Consider the following 19079-nt stretch of genomic DNA (forward strand, 5'->3'; position numbering starts at 1 on the left):
TTACGCCATGGCTAACTTTTGGCCGCAAGCATTGCGACATCGAAAGTACAGAACAGCTCTAGGCGCTGTATTCATATTTTGTTTGACGGCCTTTTTCTTTCTTGGGGCACCCACATTCGGACCTAGCGCACAAAATCGCATAGATGTGTCTCCTCAAGCATGCACAACTGCTGTCACCGCAAATAATGATATTCTTCCCTTCGCCGCTTGCCATATCAATAAAAAGGTACCAAAAGTATCCCGCTTATTTTTCTCGGTACAATCGCTCACTCCCAATTATTTTTCCATGTCTGTAGACTTGGGCTCCTCAATCCTTCGTTTATGGATTTGGTGGACAGAATGTCCTGTATCCAGCTAAAGAAAGGATTTCTCCTATCGAACACCCAGTGATGAGAGTCGAATACCCCAAGAACTCGATCAATCCACTCTCAGGAAGAGTCGGAGGTGTTGGATGGTTCACACACGATGATACACCCAACATGGAGCTGTACTTTCAATACGATGTGATGTTTGAGAAAGGGTTCCAGTGGGTCAAAGGCGGAAAGTTGCCAGGCATCTACGGTGGTCGCACCGAGTGTTCAGGTAGGTTTTGCAAATATCCGTAGATGCAGGTGATGGGATGCACAAATTAATTCTTTTTCATTAGGTGGCAGTGCAGCTTTGGATTGCTTTTCCATCCGGTATGAGTCTACTTTTTGACTGACTATGTCGATTTGCATGTTGGAAATGCGGATGTAAGCACCTTGTTGGCTTCATTGCTTACATACTCTTTTATTTCCAGACTCATGTGGAGAAAGGATGGTGATGGCGAGGCGTACTTATATGTTCCCAAAAGTGAACAAGATGACAGTATCTCCACCATTCCTCCGAAAACCGAGATCAATCAAAAGTATGGCATATCGGCAGGCAGAGGAGCGTTTAAGTTTACAGACGGTCAATGGGACACTGTAGGGATGTATGTCAAATTGAACGACATTGGTCAGCGTAACGGAGTCTTCAAAATTTGGATAAATCAGAAGCTTGCCATTCAATTTGACAAAGTTGTTTGGAGAACCAAGGACATCTCTATTGATGGCGTACAATTTGAAACCTTCTTTGGTAAGTTTCAGTGATGCGTTCTACATATGTGTTGAAAATAGAGTGCTTATGTCTATTCCCAAAAAAAAGGTGGTAGTCGCCCTGGTTTCGAGGCTGCCGAGCAATCATTCACGTACTTTAGAAACGTCTTCTATGACCAAACCCCTCCATCTTCCCTCTTATAGCAATAACGAATAACCCTCCATGTAATCAAAGTTACTCTTGCCCATTTTTTGTTATTAATACTGTTGTAACAACGAGAAAAAAAAATCTTTGTACAGTGGTGCGAAAATATTTACGAAAGATTGGTCATATTTCCGCCGTATCTTGAGAATGGTTTATTGCTCATTTCTAGGGGCAACGTAGATGCTAGGACGCATTCCCAACGGGGCTTGTGATGGCCAAGTCATTCGCTGGCTTTCTTCTGATCGAATAACCGAACCTATTGCTGTTTAAAGGGGCAAGTCATTAGCAGAGTTCGTTACCTGCATGAAAAAATGAATAAATAGACTGACACATGAAAAATCCAAAGGATGCAGCCGACCCGGCCATGTAAGAACCAAGCATAGAGATAGCGCCTCGCTGTCCACTTCCGAATCTGTAGTCGAAGCATGTCAGCGCGAACGGTATAAAGGTTGATTATGCCATTTCATTCCACGAAAATGCCGGGGGGTTTACCTCATGATATTGACCGTGCCAAAAACAAGACCAACGCAGAGACCAACGGTGCCTCCCATCATGGCACCCATCTTCATCTTGTCAAACGTTGTAGGCTCCATGGATTGTGAACTTTTTGTGTTGACGAAACAAGAGAACGTGCGCTAAAAAGGATAGGATAAATTTTCCAAGTCACAGACCAAACGCACCCAGCCAGGCAAGGCGGGCATAAATCTGCCGTCCACCCAACCCTTTACACCTAATCCCAACCCTCAATGCTCAACCAGCACGCATAATAATTTATATATTTAATGAATCGAGAAAAGTCCGCAAAGGAAGCTTCTGTATGTACATTTCCGGCTTGGCCAATGCAACTCTGAATTTGGTAGCCTGATTAGATTTTAAACTTTGTCCCACAACAGAGACTCTACATTGGTAACCTGGATCCTACCATCGATGAGTAAGTATTCCAACACGCCGCCATTTACAGTATATTATAGTGCTGGTCATCATGACTGATAATTGGTTTCATTTTTTTTATTCTAGATATGCTCTGGTCAAGCTATTTGAACCTTTTGGAAAGATCACCTTGATGGATTTCTTATTTCATTTTGCTGGCCCAAAGCGTGGCCAACCCCGAGGTTACTGCTTTTTGGAGTACAGCTCCAAGGAGGTAAATTTATCTTAAGAAACAACTTGCGCATTCTTCAAGAAGACTGACATGTTCGTGTCTCTCGTTTTTAGGAGGCTCTGAAGGCTATCGATATCATGAATAACAAAATGATTAAAGGCAGGCCCTTAATTGTTTCTTTTGCATTGGCGGTAAGAACTTTTTAGTCTTATATGGAGTGGATCCCCTTACTCCGCCTCATCCATACTATTACTACTCCAGGCACCCGCCCACGAGGATTCGATGCCTAGAAAGGGCCAGACATCGAGTTCACAACATCGGCCCAATCTACTGAGTGTAATGAAATCACAAAAGATGGCTAAAGCTAGGTACAGCGCGGTTCGTGGCATACCGCCACTTTGTTTCCTTTTTGCTTGCGTACTAAAACAGATTTGGCTTGAGTAGTACGGATGCCAAGATCAAAGCCATCGAGAAAAAACTGGCAGCGTTACAAGGCTCACAGAAGGTTGAAGAACCATCTGCAGATACTTTGAACCGTGACACAAAGGGTAATTCGCCTCAGGCATTGTCGTCATTGTCAAAAAATAGCAATGTCAAACAGCGCTATAAACCATACTAAACATCGTCCATTCATTAAAAGAGCGGGGGTATTCATTCCATTCACTTTGCCTTGGGTCGCACAAATGTGAACCGGGGAGGAAATAAAACAAAATTAGAACACGACGTAGGGCAGGGGCTGGCTGTTCATTTATATAAGTTGAAAGATCGATCCTTTTTTGAAAAGCCCATTACCTTTTGTTTGCTTTCTCTTTTTTCAGCCAGCAAACATGGAGCGCCTATTTGAAAAGTTATGTATGCCTTCGAGCCGAGGGCCCACTCTTAGTGTAGATGAAGCCAAGAAGCTCAATTTCAATGACTTGTTGTCCAAGGTGAGTTTTGCTTTTTCATCCTCGCGCCGCCCCAAACCTACTGAACGCCTGAATCCGATGCTAGACGATGCACTCGGCCAGCTACATAGCCTCGGAGCCGGACTTCCGCAAAGCTATGACCACCGAGTTCAACTCAACCCTTGCTAGCAAATCCAGCAGTCCAAGCAATACCTTACGGACTGTTGAACAAATGTTTGATGCAGCGACCCAAGTTTGTCACAACTCAAATGACCGAGACGTCGTCAACTGGCTTCGCACAACCGTCCTTCTCGCCGTGAAGCAAGGTTTTGATGAAGCTGGGGGCTCACCTTCCAAAGCCAAAAGCTCCAGCAGCAGCTCCGCCGTTAAGAGAAAGAGTAAGAAGTACGAAGAGGATGGATTCGTTGTGCCTGACGATGCCGACAAAATAGAGCATAACCACCTTGGCGCGTCGGATGACGATTATGAGCCTCCTTCAGATGAGGATGATGATGAATATGTACCCACGGATGAGGATGCGGTCGTGCCTGATATCAAGCCCTCCTCACCTAAATCCTCGCCTAAAGGTAAACGAGGAAGTGGCCAAAAGAGCGCAAAGAAGTCGACGACCAATGTGCCCGAAGATGGTCTCAACCATAGCAAAAAATCTGGAGATGTTTTCCCATCCAAGGATGATTCACAGCGCCACGAAAAACAACAGCAAATGCAGAGCTACCATCAAATGTCGTTCCCCAAGGGTAGCTTTATCCAAGCCTACTTCTTCCCGTCGAAGGAAAGTTACTCTGCCTTTTTGTCTGCCCTTAACTCTGCCCGTTCCACTCTCGATATCTGCGTATTCTCCATTACCGACGACGACACTGCTGACGCTTTGATTGCCGCCAAAAAACGCGGCGTTAAAATTCGAATTATTACTGACGATCAACAAGCTGCCATCAAAGGTGCCGATGCTTCAAGACTTCAAAAGGATTATAACATTCCCTACAAGACCGATCATACGTAAGGTGTTGGGTGAAATGAATGTGTAAGAGCTAGATATGATAAACTAACTGTTCCATTGTTCGTTCGACCAAAATAGCCAAGGCTACATGCATAACAAGTTCGCTATCATCGATCATCAGTTAATGATCAATGGCAGCTTTAACTGGTCTAAAGGGTAAGTGAGGACTATTTTTGGGGACTTTTGCTGATGGATGGTGAGACTAAATGAGCGTTGTACAGTGCACGCTTCAAGAACAAGGAAAACATTATCATTACCAACATCAAAAGCTGTATAGATGAATTCGACAAGGAGTTTAACACTCTGTGGGCAGCCTTTTAAGCATGCCTTCCCTGGTGGCTGCTAGATATCCCAATGCCTGTCCTTTATAAAAAATTTGATTGGCTAGCTGGCAATAAACTTGTATATCCCATTTGGCATTTCCTGTCAGTCCATCTTTCTACACATCATGCCCGAAAAGTATTTGGTGATTGGAGGTAACGGGTTTCTCGGACGTCACGTTTTAGAACAGATTCGCCTTCGAAAGGATGGCTCGTCAATTGCTGTTTTCGACATTGTTAAGCCAGCGGACGCGCCTGCCGACATTAAATTCTTTGTTGGTGATCTTCGAAAGTTTGATGATGTCTTTGCTGCCCTTGACGGTATTACCGCTGTCATTCACACTGCATCCCCACCACACGTGAATAGCAGCAACCCACCCCGAGACCTCTACTTTTCCATTAATGTCGACGGTACCAAGAACGTGATTGCTGCCTGCAAAGCCAGGGGTATCAAGAAATTGGTTGTCACAAGCTCAGGCAGTGTTATTTCCACTGGTGAGGCCATGGTCAACGTTGACGAATCCACTCCCTATCCTCCCCAAGCCATCGATGTATACACCGAATCCAAGGTATGTATCTACGGCATGACATTGGTCGCGATTTGTTTGGGAAAAAAAAAGCTAACTTGGTTTCGCGTTTTTGCAGATTGAATGTGAAAAGGTGGTTCTTGCAGCCAATGGAGAGGAAGGTCTTACAACTTGCACCATTCGACCCTCTGCCATCTTCGGGCCTGGTGATCGTCAACTCATCCCTGGTATGCTTGAGGTGTGTCAAAAGGGACAACACAGATTCCAAATTGGTGATAACAGCTCATTGATGGACTTCACGTATGTCGGCAACGTTGCCTATGCCCATGTCCTTGCCGCTGAAAAGCTGGGCGATGTGAAGTCTGAGGCAGCCGGACAAGCCTTCAATGTCACTAACGGTACCCCTATCCCCTTCTGGGATTTCGCCTCCAAGGTATGGTTCGAAGCTGGTGACTATATGCCCAACTCCAAAAAGATTGTTCTTCCATATGGCGCAAGCGTGGTCATTGCCTACATCAGCGAAACTATTTACAACATCAAGGCTATGTTTGTTGACAAGAGCCAGCTCAAAGAGGGACTCTCTCGCTCTCGCATCAAGCAAGCAATGTCGTCCAGATATTTTAATATCTCCAAAGCTAATCGTATCCTTGGCTACGAAGCACGCGTTGGGCTTGAAGAAGGCATAAAACTCAGCCTTGCCGCAATCAAGTCCAATTAAGACTATATCCCTTTGGCAAATACAGTAATTAACCATGTTATTTCTCGGCTGCAACCCCGGACTTGCCATTCTATGTATTCATGTCCGTTAGAAGGGGAAAAAGTGATGACGAGCCATTTGAAAATTTCTAATAATGCCTTTATGAGAATGATGCACACAGACCACCCAACTAAACGGGTCGTTCTCAGTTTATCCCATCCCACCTCAACTGACCACGACCGGCTTTTCTATATTAAAAAAAATAAATCTTTTAATCGCTTTCTCTTCTTTCTCTTCTCTATTCAACTTGGTCGGATGCGGTATCATGAGGTAGAAATCGATCGTGGTAAAGATAGATTTACCATTCGCAATAAGTATCGGTTTGTTCGAAAAATCGGTTCAGGAGCATACGGAACCGTCTGCAGTGTAGTCAATATCTACACAGGCGATGGTAAGACCTCCATTTTTTTTCCCATTTTTTTTTTTTTCCTTCATGCCGAAATCGTTGAATGTACCCTCAGGCTGATATGCCCTCTGCCAGTCATTGCCATCAAAAAGGTGCATCACATATTCGACAGGAAACTCACAACCAAGCGATGCTTAAGGGAAATCAAGTTACTTCAACATTTCAACGGCCACCCGAGAATCATTGATATCCGAGAGCTGGATATCGTCGATCACACCAATTTTAATGAAATCTATTTGGCTCAGCAGTGCTGTGATACAACCTTGGCCGATGTGATCCATTCTTCCCAACCTCTCGAAGAAGTCCATTTTCAATGGTTTCTATACCAAATCCTCACCGGCTTAAAATATATTCACTCTGCCGACGTAAGTGAATAGATCCGTATGTTCAGATGGGCGTAATGACCTAACGCTGCTTTTTAAAGGTTTTACATCGAGATTTGAAGCCTGGTAAGTTCTTGTAGATGATCAGTGGGGGACACGCATCTTGATAGTAAACCCCCCATTTCTACCAGCCAACATACTGGTCAATCAAAATTGCGATATCCGGATATGCGACTTTGGCATGGCACGAGGTCATATCGATGACCAAAATTACGAATCATGGAATTTAACCCAATACGTTTCCACACGATGGTATCGGGCGCCGGAAATCATGCTGAGTCGCAACAGTTACAACAAGTCCAGTAAGCATCTCCTCTGTGAAACGGTATGGGGTTTATTGTCATGACCTAAACCTATTCTCTCCGCTTGCACTACCCTGATTTTACCTGTACACCCTGCAAAAAAAGTTGATGTTTGGTCTTTGGGCTGTATATTTGGCGAGATGTTGGGACGAAAAGTCCTTTTTAAGGGTTCGGATTACGTCGATCAACTGCATAAGATTGTTGCTATTCTAGGCCTGCCGCAAGATACCAGTTTTTGGAATACCATGGCATCCCCCACCGTCATTGAATATATTCACAACCTTCGCAGCCCCGACGGCAGTCCTCCACCCACTGACCCGGTTGATTTCCAATCCTTATATCCCCAATGTTCAACGAATGGCATCAATATCTTGACGCAAATGCTCCATCTAGACCCAGCTAAGCGAATCACCGTCGACCAAGCGCTTAGACATCCGTATCTAGCCGACTTCCGTGACCCTGGAGAAGAATACGACTGTCCTCGGTCATTTGCTTTTGAGCCGTTCGAGAAAGTCGATTCCATTGACGAGCTTCGCGAGCTCATCGTGAAGGAAGTGCATGCCTTTGAGGCCAATAGAAGTATCAGCAGCATGAGCACAGGCAGCAGTTACAGTCGGCGGCGGTACACTGGAAGTAGTATTGCCACGCGGCGCTCAACCCAGTTGGCTGAGGCCAATGAACAGGCGGCAGCGTCCATCAACGAGAACGCTTCCCTTTTCACCAATCAATCCCATCTGGTCGGTGAGCCAGAAGACATGATAGAATCCGACGGCGAAGAACCACCGCCGCGTCGAATCGTCGGCCCTTCGCACGCTGACGTCCATGCTATCGAACGCCAATTGAGCGGAATATGGTAGTTTCGAAATGCACAGGCAGACGTTTTTAGGCTGGCTGGGGTGTGAGGTTTTATTACAGAAAAATAAATTGCTAGGAACGGGAGAGAGGTGGTCTTTTTTCCTCCTTTAATGGCTTATTGGTTTTAGTGGGTTTTTTGTTGGTTCTTTTCGCAAGTGAGTGAATGCTGAGATAAATCGCGGCAGGGTAACCTCGATAACTAGCTTTAATCTTGATGCGGTTGCATGGATGCCATGGCTTTCAAACGAAGGTCCTCCTGCTAAACAGAGAGAAAATAAATAAATCGCCTTGATTATCTGGGGGATAACGAGATCCGGTCGATGCAACCTACCTCGTTGAGATCGGTCGAAGAAGGGTCGTGATGGTGCTTTTCTGATCTTGAGCGCGAAGGAGGGCTACGACGTGGACTAGGTGAGCGAGAGTAGCGACTACGTCTAGGCTCAGGAGTTCTACTTCGTCGCCGGCTAGATCGATACCTATCGGCGCTATCATCTCGTTTGCGTTCGTATCGGTCTCCACTACCATCCCGCCTGCGCTCATATCGATCTCCACGGTATCGGTCACCTCGGTACGATCTCTCTCGTGATCTTGAGCGTCGTCGTCGGTCATCTCCTCCTCTACCTCTATATGATCTATCATCCTAGTGCAAACAAGTGATGTTAGAAAAAGAGTCGAAACCATGAAGCTTGAAGTATGCAATCCGTACATCATTTCTGTCACGATCTCCTCTTCCCGTGGTATTTCGCTGGTTACGCCTGTCCTCCTCCTCTACATCTCGACGCTTTCGAATATTATCCATAACATCCTTCTGCTGTCGTTTGGCTTCTTCGTCCTTGAGCTAAGAACATACAAATTATTAGAAATGAATGATTTATAAAAGGTGGGGGTGAACTAAACACTTGCCTGTTGTTGACGAATTTGCTCTTTCTTTGCTTCTAGGAAACTAGCGGGAATACCACCAACACTTCCTTGCGCACTCAGCAATAGTTTCCACAAGTTCAACAGAAACTCCTGGGTTTTGCCCTCAAAGAAGCCGGTTAAATTAATTTGCATTTCCTTTGGATCTGGTTTCTACAGGAGGGGTAAATATTGAGGAAATCGATGACGAATTTCACCAGAGATAGCTCTACCTGTGTTTCAAGAAGACCATAGGTGAAGTCGATTACAACATCGTCTTCGAAGCCGAGTATCTTTGTGATTTCAGTTGCGATCCATGGTTTCAGAACGGTCAAATTCACCTTTGAAAAGTCGACCTGAGCAACGAAGAGTTTAGAAAAAGGGGTATTGGTATGTAGTCTGTCATGTTGAACTGGGGGGACGGTGGGTGTACTTTTGTCGCTCTGACATGCACTTGGCTGTCTATGACCACATGTCCGTACCATCGCCAGAACATATGTTCGCTTCGTTGGCAGCCATAACAGTACCCAAATCCCATCAAAATGCCTTACCTTTTGGTCGAATTCCGGAGGGAATTTCATAGATTTCATCAACTTCTTCTGCTTGTTGCTGAATCGCGTGTCTTGATCAGCGCTAGTGCCCTGGAACAGTGGATGGTGCATCAGTACAGATATAACATCACTGTGGAGAAGGAGAAAGGAGCGTGCAGCACAAGCAATGGAAGCTGACAACATACTTTGAAGAATCCTGCATCACCCATGTTGAATGATACTGTAGATCTTTTTCAAATGGAATGGACGGAGTATCACTTTCGACCAGACAAAGCGAAAAAATGGAGAATTGACAAGTCCGTGACTGCCATACTTCCCCAGTGGTAAGCCAATTTCACCCAGTCATTGTATGTGGATTCTTTTAAAAACAAAAGGTAATATTATTTGGAGGAATTGATCTCTTTGGCAAAGAAGTGTGAAACGAAGAAAATAAAAATCAAATTATTCAGAAGACATGTGGTTTTTTTTTTTGGAGGAGGTGTAATGGGTTTACACAGATACGTCTAAATGTTAAGGAAGAGTTCGGTGTACTTGGGCAAAGGCCAGTACTTGTCGCCAACAATGCCTTCCAATTGATCTGCATATGATCGGACAGCTTCCATGGCAGGCAACAAGGTGGCTTGGGACTTCTTGCAAAGAGCGCCGATGTCATCAGTGATATCGTCGGTGGCGGCAATTTCAGTCTCAAGGGTAGCAACGGCCTTCTGCAGGTCGATGAGAATAGGGGTAAGTTCCTTGAGAACCTTGAGTTCAGGCTCGCAACCAGCTTCGACGTCCTTGAGAAGAGAAGCAGATTGAGCAAGATCCTTGCGGTAAGAGAAAGTAGCGGGCATGATCAATTGGACGACCATGGTGAGCAAAGTTTGAGCTTCAATGCGAACATCCTTGGCATACTTCTCCATAAGAATGTGGTAACGAGACTCAAGTTCCTCGTTAGTGAAAACACCAACACGGGACAACATCTCAGCATTGCGAGGCTCACGAAGACGGGTGAAGGCATCGTAAGAGTTGACAATGTTAGGAAGACCACGCTTTTCAGCCTCCTTAACCCAAGCATCGGAGTAGTTATCGCCTTCGAATCGAACGTTCTTGGTAATCTTGATGAATTGCTTGATGACAGCAAGTTGATCTTCCTTGGTGGCATATTGCTTATCACCCTTTTGCTTGCGAAGGGCCTCGGCCACCTCTTGCAGACTAGAGGCAACAGCGGAGTTGAGGAGAGTAACGGGGAAAGAAACGGATTGCTTAGATCCGACAGCACGGAACTCGAACTTGTTGCCAGTGAAAGCAAATGGAGAGGTACGGTTACGATCGGTCAAATCACGAGCAATGTTGGGGAGAGTAGCGACCTTGAGATCGAGAACCGTACCACCAACACGGACAGATTGCATTTCAGGGGCACCGAAAGTCTTGAGAGGACGGTCCTCTTCGATGGCGTTCAACACCTCAGTCAAATGGTCACCAAGGAAAGCAGAGATGATACCAGGGGGAGCTTCATGAGCACCAAGACGATGGTCGTTGGAAGCAGAAGCGATACCAGCTCGCAACAAATCACCGTGATCCTCAAGAGCCTTCAAAGTGGCCAAAAGGAAAAGAAGGAAACGGTAGTTTTCCTCGGGCTTGGCAGTGGGTTCAAGCAAGTTGATGCCATTGTCAGTGGTCAAGGACCAGTTGCAGTGCTTTCCGGAACCGTTGACACCCTTGAAAGGCTTCTCGTGGAAGAGAACCTTAAGCTTGTGACGATGGGCAACACGGTGCAACACATCCATGGTCAACAAGTTGTGATCGACAGCAATCATAGCCTCTTCATAGATAGGAGCCAACTCGAATTGAGCAGGAGCAACTTCATTGTGACGGGTCTTGCACGGAACACCAAGCTTGTACAATTCATATTCGCACTCGCTCATAGCGGCGAGAACACGCGAGGGGATCTTACCGAAGTAATGGTCCTCAAGCTGTTGGTGGCGGGGTGGCAAACCACCAATCAAGGTACGGCCGGTGATCTTAAGATCAGGACGAAGAGTATAGAGAGCACGATCAATCAAGAAGTACTCTTGCTCAGTACCGAGAGAAGTGTGAACTTGGTTGACATGAACATCTACAGCGAGTAAACAACATGGGATTTAGTTGGTTTGTCGACGCCTTTCCTCCGCCAGCCGCGGTCCCCCATAAAGAAAAAAAAATGTATAATAAAAAAAAAAATAAAGTTGTTCCGTAACGCTTACCATTCTCGGGGTCGAAAATCAAATCGAGAACATCCAAAGCGTTCTTGGCCAAAACTTCAGAAGAACGCAACAAGACAGTCTTCTCATCCAAGGCTTGACCATTGTATGAAATGAAAACCGAAGGAACATACAAAATGGAGGTTCCATGAGGGCCTTCTTGAAGAAACATGGGGCTATTTTTATCGCCATGCGAAGCGGAGGATGGGAGGAGCGGAGGGTATGACGATCAGTCAGCTGAATGAACTAGCAATGATGTTATGTGAGAAAAAAAAACACTAACCTCTTTGTATCCCAAATGGTATATCCACGAGCCTCGAAGGTAGAACGCATGCCACCAGAGGGGAAAGATGACGCATCAGGCTCTGATTGAAGAAGTTGAGAACCGGACAAAGAGTCAAGGCATTCGACCTGACATTAAAATAGATAATCAGTCAGTCAGAGAAAAAAAAAAATTCATAATAAAAAAATCATGCCGAGATAGGAACTGCTTTAGATCCTAGGGGGACCATGTATCTAATCGCATATTCCCCAAAAAAAACACACATGTACTTTACCTCCTCGAAACCCTTTTCAAATGAACTCTTCAAAGTCAAGAAAGAGTCGTGCTTTTCAGCAGTGGAGTCGGTCTGAGGTTGGAACCAGTGAGTGAAATGAGTAGCTCCACGCTCCATAGCCCAAACCTTAACAGCATGAGCAATAGCATCAGCCGTGGTTTTGTCAATGGTTTCGTTTCCTCGAAGCTGCTTCAAGAAGGTGCTGTACACAGGCTTGGGGAGACGAGATGCCATCTGCTTGAACGAGAAAACGTTCTGTCCAAAGATTTCAGATATCAACTGAGGTCTTCCATCCTTCTGGGGGAAGGCAATGTTACGAGGAGCCTTGGTAAGACTCTCGACAACAGTGCTAACGCGAGCCTCTTGAGTCATTTCGACGAGAAAACTGTTAAAAAAAGGGAGGGGGGAAAGGGTTAAAAGAGAAACCCAGCGATTGTCGGTTGCATCTCTCAATCAAACAATCGGACTTTCAAAAGATGGGTCATAATTTTTCTTTCCTCCGCTAGAGACCAAATCTTTGAAACCATTTGAGAAGTAATGGAATGGCAACAGCTGCCCGCTGCTTAAACGCAGGCAGGGGCCAGGCACACACTTTTTTTTATTGGGTTATCTTACAATGTTGCGAATATAAACACGCCTCTAAACGTCTCCTTCAAGTTCTTCTAATTCCTTCAAGATGCTCTCTTCATCAAAATCTTTCATATCTCCTCCTTCCAGCTCTTCCAACTCCCCAAATTCAGCTTCAAATTGGGCCAGTTCATCATCCTCATACACCGTGTTATCCACAGCTTGTTTCTTGTTACTCTTGGCTTCTTCCTCTATGTCCAATGGACGTTTCTGTGACGGTGCGGGAATTTCCGCTGGTGGCGCGGACGTCGTGTTCTTGGGAGGGGTGGTGGGCTTGGCAGCGGGTTGAGCAATTACTTGGTTGGTGGGCTTGGCAGCGGGTTGGGCAATGACTTTGCTGGACAATGGCTCCCCTGCTGCTTTCTTCGTTGGAGGTTGGACGGTGAGAGGATTAGGTTCTGCAGGTCGCTTAATTCCAATCTGGCTATTCCCGTTGCTATGCGTGTTATTTACAGGTGGTTTTGGGGTGGTCGCTTGAGGGACCACTGCAGCCTTCACTGGAGCGGCCGTTACTGGTGAAGGAACAACAGCGGCAGCAGCTTGGATGCTTGGATGACTGGGTGGCGCTTTGCTTACTGACGGTGCCACAGATTCTGGTTTCTGATTTGCTTTGTTTAAAGCATTAACTTGTGTCACGGGTGGCGTGGTAGCCATTTTTTCAACGGTAACAGCAATTGGTTTGGCTACAGGTGGAGTGGGTGCTTTGACAGCCGGTCGAGCTGGTATTGGCCGTGGTGATCCAGTTTTCGGGCTACCAGTCGATGATGTAGCCTGTTCAGCTTCTTTCTTTGCGCGCTTCTGCGCCATGATTTCTTCAAAGGTAAGAATTTTGATATTTTGTAAACCATCGTCCGTTCCAGCAGGCGACGTCTTAGCGTTTGGTTTTTTGGTCGCTTGTTTGCTGTTGAGGCTAGGTGATCCTTGTGCTGCCGGTTGCTTATTGTTTGCATTTGCTGACGCTTGTGCTGTAGCTTGCTTGTTGGCCGCCACAGGTTTGGCGGGAAGGCTAAGTTTGCTTGCTTGCTTGTTATTAGCATTGGGAGATCCTTGTGCTGTACCTTGCTTATTGTTGGCATTGGCCAAAGTCGGTGCTGCAGCCTGTTTACCTGCGACCATCGTTGCCTTAGTCGCTGCTGTGATTGCTGCTGCTGTTGGTCCGCCACGTTTTGCCACAGGTTTGGCTTCCGCTACTTTAGCAGGACCATTGGGATTACCTTTGACACTCGCCAAAGCCGCTGCTCTTAATGCCGACATAGGCTTGCCGGCGGCTGTACCATTTGCATTGGACTTGACTGCATTGGCTAAAGCAAGCTTGGCCGTTCCTTTCAAAGCAAGTCCTTGAACCGGTGCGTTGGCGGTTGTTGCCTTGGCCTGATTAGTTGGTATGGACACGGAAGCCAATGTTTCCTGCGGTTTCACATTCGATCGAAGACCATTTCCAGTGGGAGCAAGCTTATTTGGAATCGAATCGCCTGCAGGCGCTTTCTTAGCAGTGCTTAATTTTGCTTCTAACATGGCGGTATTTAGTGTCGAACCAACAGGCTTCTTGGCTACAGGTATAGTAGGCTTGACCGTTGGTGAGGCTGTGGCCAGTATTTTGGTACCACTGACTTGCTTCACTGCTGTAGTAGTCTCTTTAAATGATTTTTCATCTTTACTGCTGTTATCGACTACGGTTTCCCCTGTTGTAGGGCTGGCAGCATCTATTTTTGTTCATGATGGGTTCGAATATCAGTTTATGCTTGCCAATTTCCAGGATTTGATTCCATTGTTGTGCCTTATTGCTACAAACGAAATTAATAAGTCATCTCAAGTTACTCACCGTTGCTTGATGTTATGCCAGTGTGCTTGAACAAACACGCAGCACCTCTTTTACAGCCTAGATCGGGAAAAACATTAGTCAATGAAAGACAATGGGCTGATCTTACAACCTGTCATATATGAGTTACTGACCTCCATTGGCTTCGTACCAGCACTGTTCTTGGCTTCGATGTGTGAAAGGACATGCATCACCTTTATTGCATTGACCAAATTGCTCGTAGTAGCAGTATTTCACTTGTGGCTTGAACGCCTGCGAGACGGCGGATTGCTGAGGAGAAGCCGGTTGTGGCGTGGCAGAAGGAGTAAATGCACTGGCGTTTGGATTGAGGCTACTAGGTATATGAGAGTCTCTAGTAGCTGTAGTTTCCGTTTGAGCTGCTTCCATCCTGGAGAATCTCAAAAAAGAATGAATCGATGATGAATACCCTAGCCGAACCCATAAAGCTTAACATCCGTGACTGCGGTTCAAAATTGAGCAGTAATGTTTCCCATAAGTGCATTGATTGCCCCTCGGACCCACACACAAATACTTGTAGCTGATTAAGCGAAGATAATGAGGACAGAACGTTTTTCTTTTTTTTTAGTAGCATAATAGCACAAGGTCAATGAATAAATGTCAAATAATATATAACGAACTTTAGAGGAAAAGCTGCACATTTCGCGCGCTAACATGTTAGCAATAGAGTAAACACAGAGGATACAGATGTAAATAATATGTGATTAAAAGAAGGTGTAACCAGTACACATTTTGTCCTTCATGGAGAGTCAGGAGTTTTGTTATAAGGATGTTGCTGCTTCAAAGGAGATTGACGCAGCCAGTTATCATCATGACGGGGAGTGTAAGTGGGAGACTGGCTGCGGCTATCGTATCCACTTCGCAAAGTATCATCGTCCCATTGTTGAAGAGCGATTTCTTCCTGGCCAGGGTGTCGCTGTGCTCTAGGCTGTTTGTATGCGTCACTGTACTTTCGTGAGACGACTGGATAAAAATCTACACCAGCTTCAGTGGCCATAGGCTCTGAAGAATAGATATCGTGGATGTTTTGTTGAGGTGACATGGACCGAAACGTAGGTTGCTGTGGGCTGAGTGGACGTTGGTTGGATTTCGGATTGAGAGGAGGAGGAGTTCCATAACGAGGAAGTGGAGTGGAAGGTGAAGTCGGCACAGGTGTAGCTTTAGCAAGAGATGGACTGTAAGGAATATAGTCGGTCTGAGCAGCAGGAGACGAGATGGCAATGCCCATAGATTGGGTATGGTTTCCACGAGTGGTATGGTGAACACTAGCAGTAGGATTGCTGAAGACATATCCTGAATTCTGCTGAGTCGAATTAGGTCCAACCCCACTTCCACGCTTAGGGTGGAAAATGAGAATAACAATAAACCAGATAATAACCGATGCAAAATTAGCTAGTACGAGAAACAACGCGTGAGTCAATGTGCACGATAGAAGCCGTCCTAACGGGACTAGGAACCCCCAGGTGTAAACTCTAAAACTTACCAATGCAAATGAAAAGATCCGCGGAAAACCTGCCAATGTAACAACAGAGGAAAAAAGTAAAGAAATCATTTGGTCAGTTACTCATATGGACCATGCGGTGACCAAGTCCATGGGTGTTGTGCTACTTACTTGTGGCTGTTCAAATATTTGGCGGCTACAATTCCACGTATTACATTAATATCACATCCAAACCATAGGCGAACAATGTGATAAAACGTTCACTTACTAGTCAAACCATCCACGCTAAGAATAATAAAGCAAGCGCCATCAAGGAGCAAGCAAACAGTCAATAAAAAGTTCAAGTCCTTGAAGTAGGTAATTTTGCTGGAAATTGATTTTCCGTTGGTGCTATCCCGTGTCTGGTAAATCAGTCGTTTGAAGCGGAAATGGGAAACAACACCGAGGATGGCGATGATGAAAAGAGCACTTCCATAAACTAATTCCGGAATGACTTCTTTCCAAGTATCAGGGTAGACATCACGAGAAAAGTTCCATCTACAAACCGAAAGTCAGGTTGAGCTTGTGACCACGTTTTTCCACAGCAATTGATCGACCATGTTTACTTACTGGAGGACGGGGAACAATGCCATAGCAACGAAAATCCACGCAACATAAAACTTGAACTCTTTACTCGACATAAACGTAGCTTTTGCTACAGAGTTCGCCAGATAGTTCCAGAAACATTGGAGGAGGAACAAACTACCGCTGCAAGATGTACCGTCGTTAGTGTAACCTGAAAAAAAAAATAGCTTTCCCGCTTTATCGGTCAGCGAAGACCAATGTGACAACTTACGTTTGAAATGAAAATCCAACGCAAAGGGAGTAGTTTGTGGGGATGACGAGTTGCTGATCAGCCGTAGTCCAGAATGTGGCTGGTTTCTGTATGTAGGTCATGGTTAATGCTTTGTTTGAAAACAAGATATGAATTCCATAAGGACACTTGCCGTGATAATGGTCGTTGTTCCAGGAAGCTGCATAAAGCCTTCCTCGTATTTAATTTTCACGGACGCTATATCTGTAGCGACATATGAGCGATTGATAGGATAGAAATTTTCGACGATCAGGCATAAACTACGTACCATACGCCATTTGAAACGGCACCATGAATAAAATTAATACTGATAATATACTCTTCAGTTCGCCTTGTCGAATGCGAGATGGATGAAGGCAGGCAAAGCGATCGATCTGCCACATTCGAAGGACGAACCAAACCTCCAAAAAGGCTAATTCAACAGCTCGCTCTGATTGATATACAAGGTAGGCAAGGATGAGCGTTTTTTGTCGACGTCCATTATAGAGTGATGGCACTTACGCAGAAAACTGAAGTCACTTAAATGGGTCATCCTTCACTGGATGAATCAAGTCGAAAATATAGAAGGAAAGGGAAGGGATGGGAAAGGACCGATGTTTTGAGAAGAAGAGAAAAAAGGGCAAAGGCTATGCACAGACACCAATAGAAATTTTGAGTGTGGGCAATCAATTCAGTTCGAGCACATCCCACAATGCATTAGCTTTTCCATTCCGACAAGTGGTTGTACGACATCAGCTGAAGATGGAGGGAAACCCACAAGAGAAAGATTTTACAGCGGAGATCCGCCAAGAAAAACGTTCAAGGTGATTGGTGAGAACGACGAGGTATCAATAGGGACCAGGCCGATTTTTTCCCCACAAACGCCATCAAAATGAATGGTTTCCTGGATGACCAACACTACGTTGACATCAATGTGAACGAAGGGCATTTCACATGTGAGATGGCGTTTGTGAAAAAAATCTTAAAACATCAAGCGACATAGTCAGCAAAAATGATCATTATTTGTTCCCGTTGCTGTTCGAGGGTACAAGCCTCGCCTTAGAACTTTTTTCATAAGGGACTGTTACACCGTAGCCATACAATTTCCAGCGGTAAAGAAATGGATTATTTTTCAGCGAGCAATGCCATCTCTAAGAAATCTCATTCCATAATTTTACTTACTTCTACTATACAGTAAATTAATAAATAATCCAAAAAAAGTCCTACCTCTTTACCTTCTAATGCAAGAAGTACGCTAAAGTCAATGTGTGAAGATGTATCAAACTCAGATTTTGATTGAATGGTGAGATTTTGAGTGCCAGCTCAAAGCTACCCTGATCCGTTTGAGGAATTTGTCCCCCTAAACTCCGCAGTCATGATCTTTACATACTTCAAACTCTGAGGCATTCTTCGGCGACCACAAATATGCCATATCTTGATACAGTGCTGCTGTTGGACGTTTTTGATAGCGCCTACTATAAGAAATTGATATATAGTGGCTAGTCGGTAACTGAATGGAATGGCTATTCTGCTCATAGCTCTTTTTTTTTTTTTCTCTTCATCTTTTTCTACCACTTTATAAGACATGGAAATACCTTTAATGATCATACATCCACCGATGTATCAAACCCGTATAAAAACAATCGAATGCAGAATCAATAGTTTGATGCAAGATCTTGGATTCTGTTTGTCTTCAAACGATTGGTACGGCACTGAGCATGGAACCTACGACGACGACATCACATTCGAGCCCATCAGTATCCCTTATTCAACCACCAGTCTACTGTCGTCCCGACGAACACTGCCAAGTGGAGATGAATTCTTAAGGTTGCTCAGATTGAGTGACCGATTACCTAATTTACATTACTATGAGTCTGAGACGAAAGCAATCCCTTCATGCCAAACGATATCGTTGGAAGAATTCTTTGAACCTCTCACCTCCAACTATTGCGATCAACAATACTTGTATTTGCAGCTTCAAGACACCCTCATCGATATCTTCAGTTCACGTCATGTTGGCTGCTACCAATTGTATATTGGCGACCAAGAGGTGACTTACATAATAGGTTACCTCGCTCCCAATACCAAAGACCAAACCACTGGCTGGTTGGTGGGACTAAAGCTGCGCACTGACTGTCTGTAAATATTATTACCCAACGCATTGCATCATCTAAAAAGAAAAAGTAGTCTGTTGGTTCTATAGCGTTTCCAATGACACACTACCGTCAAAGCATAATCGCATTATTCTGACCCTGACTACACTGGCAATTTCCCATTCATCACTCCATGCATTCC

The 19079-nt window shown here is 45.0% G+C and overlaps 11 protein-coding genes across 11 annotated transcripts; 6 read left to right on the forward strand and 5 right to left on the reverse strand.

Annotated features, from left to right (window-relative positions):
* Positions 1-294: 294 nt before the first annotated feature.
* K450DRAFT_230933 (uncharacterized protein) lies at positions 295-1404 on the forward strand. The gene is made up of 4 exons (XM_051587340.1): positions 295-582; positions 647-680; positions 782-1098; positions 1168-1404. The coding sequence occupies exons 1-4, from the start codon at positions 390-392 to the stop codon at positions 1260-1262; spliced, it is 639 nt and encodes a 212-aa protein (XP_051446748.1). The 5' UTR covers positions 295-389; the 3' UTR covers positions 1263-1404.
* On the reverse strand, positions 1264-1991 carry K450DRAFT_230937 (uncharacterized protein). The gene is made up of 3 exons (XM_051587341.1): positions 1756-1991; positions 1593-1675; positions 1264-1525 (listed from the first exon to the last, which is right to left on the reverse strand). The coding sequence occupies exons 1-3, from the start codon at positions 1854-1856 to the stop codon at positions 1416-1418; spliced, it is 294 nt and encodes a 97-aa protein (XP_051446749.1). The 5' UTR covers positions 1857-1991; the 3' UTR covers positions 1264-1415.
* K450DRAFT_230940 (uncharacterized protein) lies at positions 1969-3106 on the forward strand. Its single transcript, XM_051587342.1, has 5 exons — positions 1969-2078; positions 2157-2194; positions 2281-2407; positions 2479-2556; positions 2627-3106. The coding sequence occupies exons 1-5, from the start codon at positions 2046-2048 to the stop codon at positions 2807-2809; spliced, it is 459 nt and encodes a 152-aa protein (XP_051446750.1). The 5' UTR covers positions 1969-2045; the 3' UTR covers positions 2810-3106.
* A 67-nt stretch (positions 3107-3173) lies between these two features.
* K450DRAFT_230948 (uncharacterized protein) lies at positions 3174-4694 on the forward strand. Its single transcript, XM_051587343.1, has 3 exons — positions 3174-4269; positions 4349-4426; positions 4492-4694. The coding sequence occupies exons 1-3, from the start codon at positions 3362-3364 to the stop codon at positions 4589-4591; spliced, it is 1086 nt and encodes a 361-aa protein (XP_051446751.1). The 5' UTR covers positions 3174-3361; the 3' UTR covers positions 4592-4694.
* Positions 4695-4718: 24 nt separating this feature from the next.
* K450DRAFT_265140 (uncharacterized protein) lies at positions 4719-5835 on the forward strand (the record flags this gene model as incomplete). Its single annotated transcript, XM_051592786.1, has 2 exons — positions 4719-5159; positions 5236-5835. The coding sequence occupies 2 exons, from the start codon at positions 4719-4721 to the stop codon at positions 5833-5835; spliced, it is 1041 nt and encodes a 346-aa protein (XP_051446752.1).
* K450DRAFT_230955 (uncharacterized protein) lies at positions 5658-7985 on the forward strand. Its single transcript, XM_051587344.1, has 5 exons — positions 5658-6265; positions 6356-6645; positions 6705-6729; positions 6795-6965; positions 7071-7985. The coding sequence occupies exons 1-5, from the start codon at positions 5908-5910 to the stop codon at positions 7820-7822; spliced, it is 1596 nt and encodes a 531-aa protein (XP_051446753.1). The 5' UTR covers positions 5658-5907; the 3' UTR covers positions 7823-7985.
* On the reverse strand, positions 7924-9533 carry K450DRAFT_230961 (uncharacterized protein). Its single transcript, XM_051587345.1, has 7 exons — positions 9454-9533; positions 9269-9358; positions 8951-9073; positions 8724-8891; positions 8527-8658; positions 8152-8460; positions 7924-8079 (listed from the first exon to the last, which is right to left on the reverse strand). The coding sequence occupies exons 1-7, from the start codon at positions 9475-9477 to the stop codon at positions 8026-8028; spliced, it is 900 nt and encodes a 299-aa protein (XP_051446754.1). The 5' UTR covers positions 9478-9533; the 3' UTR covers positions 7924-8025.
* An 80-nt stretch (positions 9534-9613) lies between these two features.
* K450DRAFT_230966 (uncharacterized protein) lies at positions 9614-12465 on the reverse strand. The gene is made up of 4 exons (XM_051587346.1): positions 12048-12465; positions 11774-11901; positions 11494-11666; positions 9614-11366 (listed from the first exon to the last, which is right to left on the reverse strand). Exons 1-4 carry the CDS (start codon positions 12417-12419, stop codon positions 9772-9774), a joined length of 2268 nt encoding a protein of 755 aa, XP_051446755.1. The 5' UTR covers positions 12420-12465; the 3' UTR covers positions 9614-9771.
* Positions 12466-14338: 1873 nt separating this feature from the next.
* Positions 14339-14900, reverse strand: K450DRAFT_230970 (uncharacterized protein). Its single transcript, XM_051587347.1, has 2 exons — positions 14628-14900; positions 14339-14553 (listed from the first exon to the last, which is right to left on the reverse strand). The coding sequence occupies exons 1-2, from the start codon at positions 14878-14880 to the stop codon at positions 14489-14491; spliced, it is 318 nt and encodes a 105-aa protein (XP_051446756.1). The 5' UTR covers positions 14881-14900; the 3' UTR covers positions 14339-14488.
* A 146-nt stretch (positions 14901-15046) lies between these two features.
* Positions 15047-17423, reverse strand: K450DRAFT_18276 (uncharacterized protein). Its single transcript, XM_051584396.1, has 8 exons — positions 17074-17423; positions 16939-17009; positions 16788-16873; positions 16562-16699; positions 16221-16489; positions 16124-16148; positions 15995-16023; positions 15047-15903 (listed from the first exon to the last, which is right to left on the reverse strand). The coding sequence occupies exons 1-8, from the start codon at positions 17186-17188 to the stop codon at positions 15251-15253; spliced, it is 1386 nt and encodes a 461-aa protein (XP_051446757.1). The 5' UTR covers positions 17189-17423; the 3' UTR covers positions 15047-15250.
* Positions 17424-18369: 946 nt separating this feature from the next.
* K450DRAFT_269909 (uncharacterized protein) lies at positions 18370-18927 on the forward strand (the record flags this gene model as incomplete). Its single annotated transcript, XM_051592942.1, has 1 exon — positions 18370-18927. One exon carries the CDS (start codon positions 18370-18372, stop codon positions 18925-18927), a length of 558 nt encoding a protein of 185 aa, XP_051446758.1.
* Between the last annotated feature and the right edge of the window lie 152 nt (positions 18928-19079).

This window comes from Umbelopsis ramanniana (assembly GCF_025399195.1).
Source record: "Umbelopsis ramanniana AG unplaced genomic scaffold K450scaffold_13, whole genome shotgun sequence".
Lineage (NCBI taxonomy): Eukaryota > Fungi > Mucoromycota > Umbelopsidomycetes > Umbelopsidales > Umbelopsidaceae > Umbelopsis > Umbelopsis ramanniana.

Excerpts from the sequence above, each read along its gene's own strand:
- K450DRAFT_230933 (XM_051587340.1), top strand. The coding sequence starts at position 390 with ATGAGAGTCGAATACCCCAAGAACTCGATCAATCCACTCTCAGGAAGA. Across the intron at positions 681-781 it reads TTGGATTGCTTTTCCATCCG|ACTCATGTGGAGAAAGGATG; the intron begins GTATGAGTCTAC and ends TTTTATTTCCAG. Across the intron at positions 1,099-1,167 it reads ACAATTTGAAACCTTCTTTG|GTGGTAGTCGCCCTGGTTTC; the intron begins GTAAGTTTCAGT and ends CCCAAAAAAAAG.
- K450DRAFT_230937 (XM_051587341.1), bottom strand. The coding sequence starts at position 1,856 with ATGGAGCCTACAACGTTTGACAAGATGAAGATGGGTGCCATGATGGGA. Across the intron at positions 1,676-1,755 it reads GGCACGGTCAATATCATGAG|ATTCGGAAGTGGACAGCGAG; the intron begins GTAAACCCCCCG and ends CTTCGACTACAG. Across the intron at positions 1,526-1,592 it reads ATCCTTTGGATTTTTCATGT|CAATAGGTTCGGTTATTCGA; the intron begins GTCAGTCTATTT and ends CCCTTTAAACAG.
- K450DRAFT_230940 (XM_051587342.1), top strand. The coding sequence starts at position 2,046 with ATGAATCGAGAAAAGTCCGCAAAGGAAGCTTCT. Across the intron at positions 2,195-2,280 it reads CTGGATCCTACCATCGATGA|ATATGCTCTGGTCAAGCTAT; the intron begins GTAAGTATTCCA and ends TTTTTATTCTAG. Across the intron at positions 2,557-2,626 it reads TTGTTTCTTTTGCATTGGCG|GCACCCGCCCACGAGGATTC; the intron begins GTAAGAACTTTT and ends TTACTACTCCAG.
- K450DRAFT_230948 (XM_051587343.1), top strand. The coding sequence starts at position 3,362 with ATGCACTCGGCCAGCTACATAGCCTCGGAGCCGGACTTCCGCAAAGCT. Across the intron at positions 4,270-4,348 it reads CCCTACAAGACCGATCATAC|CCAAGGCTACATGCATAACA; the intron begins GTAAGGTGTTGG and ends CGACCAAAATAG. Across the intron at positions 4,427-4,491 it reads AGCTTTAACTGGTCTAAAGG|TGCACGCTTCAAGAACAAGG; the intron begins GTAAGTGAGGAC and ends AGCGTTGTACAG.
- K450DRAFT_230955 (XM_051587344.1), top strand. The coding sequence starts at position 5,908 with ATGTATTCATGTCCGTTAGAAGGGGAAAAAGTGATGACGAGCCATTTG. Across the intron at positions 6,646-6,704 it reads AATATATTCACTCTGCCGAC|GTTTTACATCGAGATTTGAA; the intron begins GTAAGTGAATAG and ends TGCTTTTTAAAG. Across the intron at positions 6,966-7,070 it reads CAACAGTTACAACAAGTCCA|TTGATGTTTGGTCTTTGGGC; the intron begins GTAAGCATCTCC and ends CTGCAAAAAAAG.
- K450DRAFT_230961 (XM_051587345.1), bottom strand. The coding sequence starts at position 9,477 with ATGGGTGATGCAGGATTCTTCAAA. Across the intron at positions 8,892-8,950 it reads ATGGTCTTCTTGAAACACAG|AAACCAGATCCAAAGGAAAT; the intron begins GTAGAGCTATCT and ends CCCCTCCTGTAG. Across the intron at positions 8,461-8,526 it reads GAGATCGTGACAGAAATGAT|GATGATAGATCATATAGAGG; the intron begins GTACGGATTGCA and ends TGTTTGCACTAG.
- K450DRAFT_230966 (XM_051587346.1), bottom strand. The coding sequence starts at position 12,419 with ATGACTCAAGAGGCTCGCGTTAGCACTGTTGTCGAGAGTCTTACCAAG. Across the intron at positions 11,902-12,047 it reads TTGAAAAGGGTTTCGAGGAG|GTCGAATGCCTTGACTCTTT; the intron begins GTAAAGTACATG and ends TTTTAATGTCAG. Across the intron at positions 11,667-11,773 it reads ACCATTTGGGATACAAAGAG|CCCCATGTTTCTTCAAGAAG; the intron begins GTTAGTGTTTTT and ends CGATAAAAATAG.
- K450DRAFT_230970 (XM_051587347.1), bottom strand. The coding sequence starts at position 14,880 with ATGGAAGCAGCTCAAACGGAAACTACAGCTACTAGAGACTCTCATATA. Across the intron at positions 14,554-14,627 it reads CTGGTACGAAGCCAATGGAG|GCTGTAAAAGAGGTGCTGCG; the intron begins GTCAGTAACTCA and ends TTCCCGATCTAG.
- K450DRAFT_18276 (XM_051584396.1), bottom strand. The coding sequence starts at position 17,188 with ATGTGGCAGATCGATCGCTTTGCCTGCCTTCATCCATCTCGCATTCGA. Across the intron at positions 16,700-16,787 it reads GTTGGATTTTCATTTCAAAC|CGGTAGTTTGTTCCTCCTCC; the intron begins GTAAGTTGTCAC and ends TACATCTTGCAG. Across the intron at positions 15,904-15,994 it reads GGATCTTTTCATTTGCATTG|CTAATTTTGCATCGGTTATT; the intron begins GTAAGTTTTAGA and ends TTCTCGTACTAG.